Source organism: Hordeum vulgare, chromosome 7H, assembly GCF_904849725.1.
Source record: "Hordeum vulgare subsp. vulgare chromosome 7H, MorexV3_pseudomolecules_assembly, whole genome shotgun sequence".
NCBI lineage: Eukaryota > Viridiplantae > Streptophyta > Magnoliopsida > Poales > Poaceae > Hordeum > Hordeum vulgare.
The window spans coordinates 1,080,326-1,086,599 of NC_058524.1; the positions used below are offsets into that span (position 1 = coordinate 1,080,326).

General features: G+C 44.7%; 1 protein-coding gene across 1 annotated transcript; it reads right to left on the reverse strand.

Annotated features, from left to right (window-relative positions):
* Positions 1-1,979: 1,979 nt before the first annotated feature.
* LOC123409402 (disease resistance protein RGA5-like) lies at positions 1,980-6,018 on the reverse strand. Its single transcript, XM_045102318.1, has 3 exons — positions 5,632-6,018; positions 4,441-5,335; positions 1,980-4,362 (listed from the first exon to the last, which is right to left on the reverse strand). Exons 1-3 carry the CDS (start codon positions 5,786-5,788, stop codon positions 2,274-2,276), a joined length of 3,141 nt encoding a protein of 1,046 aa, XP_044958253.1. The 5' UTR covers positions 5,789-6,018; the 3' UTR covers positions 1,980-2,273.
* Between the last annotated feature and the right edge of the window lie 256 nt (positions 6,019-6,274).

Genomic DNA, 6,274 nt, shown 5'->3' on the forward strand with positions numbered 1-6,274 from the left:
GCCGTGCGTCAAAGTAGTGATCAAATGGTCATAGGATGGTGGCAATGAACAAAGAAGCAGAATTGCCCTATCCTCGTCGTCAATCGTTGCAACCAAACGTGCTAGATCCGTCACGACTTGATTAAAGGCGTTCATATACTCCACAAGATCCGACCCCTCCTGCATTTCATACCATACAACTTTTGCTTCAGATACACCTTGATCGTCGCAATCTTGGACATAAATTGACTCTCCAGCTTCTCTCAGATCTTCTTCGGCGAATTCTCATCCATCACATGATAAATAACCTGGTCTGACAGACACAACCGTATAGTTCCGGCTGTCCTCAACTGTAACTCCTCCCAATCCTCAGCCTCCATCTTAACTGGCTTGGCTTCCTGCAACAACGCCTTCAAGCATCCCTGTTGTATCAACAAATCTTTCACCCTTGTCTGCCATAACCCAAAGCTTCCAGTCCCGTCGGACTTCTCCACCTCAAACCTGGTACCCACTGGCGCCTTGGTTCTTTGTACGGTTGACTGTGTGAAAAAATACCTGAGTTATCCCGCGATGCCGAAGTACACTAGCAAAACACACGTGGTCTCGCCTTCGTGCACTAGTAGCAATCCACCAAAATAAATTGGCCTTCCACGTGATCTACTCGTAAGCACAAATCTGGACGCTTGATGCTAATTGCTTTGCCAAAACCTGATGCTTTCCGATGTACTACTGTGTATCAATGGACTTTTTCCTTTTGCCGATTGATCTGCTGTTACCTCGTCACGTCTCGTGCCCGGCTATTGTGGCTATATATATAATAGCGCGCCTCCAGGTTTCCGTGTCTAACACGAGGTTGTCCAGGACTCAGTCCTGTGCACTTTTGCTTCCAAACAAAAACCCGGTTACCATGGTGTGTCTGATTGCTTCTGCACCAAGAGATCGAGTCCACGCCCAGCTGCCCGTGCATGCATCCTTCTGTTGCCCGTGCATGCATCCTTCTGTTGCCACGATGACGACACCGAGATTTGTTAATGAGGTTCGGCGAACTCGTCTACTGTTGCTTGGGCTGCCTCAGGCCCAGCTGCTAGCTCCGCAGGCCATGTCTCGTGCTCGTCGACGCATACGTGAAATGAAGCAATTTCTTTCCGATCTTGCCGACGCCCGATTCTTCCACGACATCTCCACCTCTGGATCAATCGAACAACAACCTCATAACCTAGCTCATGATATCACTTTTGGAATAAATTCGAGGTACGTGGTCGATCCACCAAGGAACAAGCAATTATAACACGATGACGACACCGAGATTTGTTAACGAGGTTCGGCGAACTCGCCTACTCCCAGGGGCAATGACTACGGGCGCTCCTTCCCGAGATACCGCAACACCGGTCACCCGGGCGCCGGCACAAGCCGCCGGCTCCTCCTTGTGATCCTGTCGCTATCTAGTCGTCATAGGTTACAACGTGGGGTTTCTCTTTATATATAAAAGGCCAAGGGTATGACGTGTACGACTACCACACTACATGTATCCTATCCACACTACAACACCAAGTCCATATGTAACCCAACTCGTACACAATATTCGACACGACTCTAACAACGCCTTGTCAGTATGCGAGGTAAGATCAGCACCATGGACTGAGAGGACAGGGGTGCGGTTTTTCCTGAACCAGGATGAAGCAGAGACTTGGAAAAAGCATGGAGTTTTCATCGCCCCCCAAGGCGCAGCGGATCTTAGGATGGAGTTTCAGTAGAGGACATGCTCTGTGACGGAGACACGGAGAGCATCCATGCCGAAGCATGTCTTTTGGTAGACTTATAGTTGAATGATGATGTTCATAAGGTCTACATTTCTTTGGAAAAAGCAGCTAAGAAAGATATGTTATCAATAATGTAACAGTTCACACGAATAATAACATGCAGATGATAATGCCGTTCAGGTCTTCATTCTCCGAATTAGCGGTAGACTGAGATCTTGTATGCTCCTTTGCACTTGCATGAACACAGGAATAAGTTAGTGTATTAAGTCACAACGCGGAATATGTGTATTGTAATAACATCGAGAAAAAACTTTCTTCCCGAAATACAGTTGTGAATTACAAGAATGCCGAAGCTGACGGGTTAACGACAATACGCCTTGCAAGAAAAGATATTCCCCCCACTAGTGTACTTCACAAACTGATCTATGCATGGGTCTTACCATTTCCTTTATGCAAGCGAAAGCTAGGACAACAATTTCTGCTCCGCCATATTGATTATCAATTTATTTATAGCACCTGAATACAAAGACTTAATCACCGACCTGGACTAGTATTCCTAGAACCAGATTTAATTATCTCATCTGGTCTTTCTTCTAGAATCTCATTTGTGCTTGTTATTTCGGTCTCGGTGCTTTCATCAGCATAGGAACCAGAATCCGCTAATTGCACGTCAATTATAGGATTGCTTGGATGATTACTAATTACGCCAGTCCTCGAGACATACTCCAGATCAGCAGCTGCACCCCCAAATTTTGTGAAGATCTCTCTAAGGCCTGGCATATAATCGATGCTGATTAATGCCGTACCATGCCCATATGTTTTCCACTGGGGATGGTTTGAACAGAGAATAAGTTGTTGGTCCATTGGGGGGATTATATTGAAAACTAGCTTGAGCTTCCAGAGATTAGGCATTGCATCCGCCTCAAATTTTATGCAAGCTATACCTCGCATGAATGTAAACTTGAAGTACTTGAGAACCGAGAACCCAGCCGTATCAAAGATGATATTGTCATCAGGCGGCGTTTGCACATACAGCGATAGAGCAGTCAGGGCAGGCAATCCTTTGAGAATATCGACAGAATTCATCATCAGTTCCCTCACTGCAATCTTCAAAATGCATAGGTTGCCAAGTTTACCAACCCACAGAGGTACCTGTGAGAAAATGCAGCTGCTGTGCGGGGAGAATTCAAATCTCTGGAGAAGGGGGGGAGGTTCCATGCAATCCCATAAAATGTTTGATTTTGAAGCTGCGGTATTTATAACCGATGAGGCATGAGCCACTGCAATAGTTTTCAGGTTGCCATGACCTCCGAGTAAAGAACCCAGAGCTTCTATGTTTTTCGCCACATGCTGGAAAGTAGACAGTGAAGAAATGGTAAGATGAAGCTCCTGCAGGTTGTTTAGCTTGCCAATGCTCATTAAACTGGGGGACCTTATTCTGTCTATCCCATCCAGGAGATCTCTCTGGACAGGAAGACTCAGGTGCAGGTGCAGCAAGCGTGGGAAATTGACATCCCATGGAACAGGAGCAAGTCTTGCATCTGTAATATCCAGTGTTCCCAGGTACTGTAGCACATGGCTCGGTAGTTTGATGCAGACATCACATGCAATCTTCAAATATCTCAGTTGAAACATTTCTGAAATCCCAGTGAGGTCTGCTATATCATCATCATGGCAGCCTTGACCAGATAGTTGAAGGTTTAGGACACGAACAAGTTTAAATTCTGTAAGACAAGGCATAGACTCAAGCAATCCAGAAAATCGAACTGACCGAACTTGCGAGTTTCTGATGTTTGTTGGTGTCTTGGCATACCTTGCGTCCCCAAAGACAAGCGAGAGTCGACGGACTTTGTGAGAAAGTGACACATTCTTTCGACATCTGTAGTCTATTGCCACGATGAAATTCTCTTCTGCAGACTTGTGCGCAATAAGGTCATGTATCATGTCATGCACTTGACAGGACAACACCTCCTTGTTGTAGCTGACAGATATCGGCTGGATGAAGCTTCTTCCAATGAGTTGATAGAGATAGCTTTCTGCAACTTTCTCGATGTCTTGCCCTTCTGTTGCATAAATCAGACCTTCGGCCACCCATTGCTTCACCAAATCATCCTTTAAGAATGTGTAGCCCTCTGGGTACATATTAAGGTAGAGCAGGCATGTCTTCAAATAACGAGGAAGATTATTGTAGCTCAGATTCAGTGCTTGTCTAGTTCTTTCACAAGTAGGCACTGCAGAGAAACAAGAGATTAAAGACTGATGGATGTATGTGAAGAGATCATTTGACATGACAGGCTGGCTTAGTAGAAGACTAGCTATGCAGATTGTGGCCAGCGGCAAACCATCACATATTTCAGTAATTTCATCACAAACTTGTTTCAGTTCATCAGGACAATCACTTTCAGAGCCAAAGAGTCTGTTAAAAAATAGCTTTTTTGAGTGATCATCATCCAGAGGTTGCATTTCAAAGACATGCTCCGACTGATAACTACAGCAAGCTATTGCTACGTTTTCAATCTGTGTAGTTGTTACTATTCTGCTGCCTTGACTACCCTTGGGAAAAGCTTGATTAATTAAATCCCATACTGATGTTTCCCACAAATCATCAATAATAATCAGATACCTGCAACATGCCAAAATTGAGGGGGCATATTAATTAGGGTTTTATGGCGACATTTTGTAGAAGGAAAAACAGTAGTACCTTTTGTTTTGTAGGTATTTCTTGATACTATCAATGAGGTCGGTCTCCTTAAAATCCCATGGGTGGTCCGGAAGCTGGAGTTGCGAGAAAATGTCACAGAAAATCCTCTTCATATCGGGTTTCTTCGACACCCGAACGAAAGCACGACAATGATATTGCTTCCCAATTCTGCTGTACAACACGTTGGCAAGTGTAGTTTTACCCAGACATGAAGGTCCAAGAATAGATACCACCTTGAGCTGCTGATCCTCGCCAACGTCATCCACCAATGAGTTGATAAACTTACTCGTCCAGCCATCGATCACGATGTGCGATGCTTCTTCATCATACTGTGTTGGAATTGGAAGCGTAGGGCCAACGGGCACAAGCCTACGCTTCAACGTGCTGTAAGAATGGAGATTGTATCTCTGGTGCCGTTCAATTGCCTCAAGGACATACATCCTGAATTCTGATAGCGTTTCCGCAATGCTAACAACCTGAGTCTTGGGACTCTTGGCATGACCCAAGAATTTGAGGCAGAAACTGAATTTGAGGCCGGACCTGGTGGCCTTGATGTTGTCGGGAACAAGGGATGGATTCTCAGGCCCCACAAATATTAAGCTGTCAATGTAATCCTCCATGTCGTAAGACAGATTACGTGCCTCATTCATCCAGCAATTGGCCGCCACGGGAGGGTCCTCCACCTCTGACAGCTGATCAAGGTAGGAGCCCATCTTTTGAACGTCATCTTTGAGGAGGCCTATCCCGTCCTCGACCCTCTTGAACCTCTTGGAGTTGGAGCATCGACGTAAAAGAGGAGCTTGCAGCAGCATATCCAGCTTTCCAACAAGGGGTCTCATGGAACCCATCGAAGCACTGATTGGGGCCCCAATCTCTCTGCCTCGGATCGAAACATCTAAACACACAAAACAAAGGTATAATTAATCAACAAATAATGAATGTTACTGTCAAAAATATAAAATAACGACAGACATCCACATCACCCTCTTCCTCATTGACCCATATTAGAAGAAGGGGGGAGATTAGAAGCTGTGTCCTCATTTTTCATGGAATTGGTTGCTGGGTTACAGGGTTAGAAATGGACCCATATTTTTTGCAGGGGAAATTGTAAGCAATTAATAATGTTACATCCTTTCTAGCTGTAAGCAGTCATTAGCAAGTCAAGTGAGATGAGCCTGATCTTGGGCTAACCTCTGGTAGAAGGACCTGGATCAGAGAAGGCGATGTTGTCCACTTGAGGAAATTCCTCGGGCTCCTCATCTTCCTCATGCTTAGGAGGAGATGGTACCTCCACCTGCTGCTCAAGGAGAGGTTTGATCTGCACCTCCTCCTTCAACTCTCGCAGCATCAATCAATCAAGAATTAATCAGATCCCACTCTTCTCACAGATCCCTCTTACAAAGGTAGCCTGCATCAGATCGGGGCATGTGAGAAGCAGGGGGACAGAGTATTGGGGGAATGCAATTAATTAACGCAAACAGATGCTAGAATAAAAAAATTAAAGAGATTCTCGATGGAGTGGACTGCACTGCACGAGGCTAAGAAATAAAGAGATTCTTAGTAGACTGTACAACTGCAAGAGGATAATAAATATAGTAATCCGCAGGGCCGGTTTGGCTCATGACTCGACTCGGGGATGTATAATTTAAATTGTACTCCCGACTAGATGTTTCGTTCTTTCGATATTATAATCTACTCCCTCCTTCGTTCCTAAATATAAGTCTTTAAGAGATTTCATTAAGCGACTACATACGAAGCAAAATTAATTAATCTATACTCTAAAATATGTCTATACACATTCGTATGTAGTCCACTAGTAAAATCTCTAAAAAGA

Bases quoted from the DNA above. Each gene is read 5' to 3' on its own strand.
- LOC123409402 (XM_045102318.1), bottom strand. From the start codon at position 5,788: ATGCTGCGAGAGTTGAAGGAGGAGGTGCAGATCAAACCTCTCCTTGAG. The intron at 5,336-5,631 runs GTTAGCCCAAGA...TTGTGTGTTTAG, and splicing joins TCCAGGTCCTTCTACCAGAG to ATGTTTCGATCCGAGGCAGA. The intron at 4,363-4,440 runs GTACTACTGTTT...GGCATGTTGCAG, and splicing joins AAATACCTACAAAACAAAAG to GTATCTGATTATTATTGATG.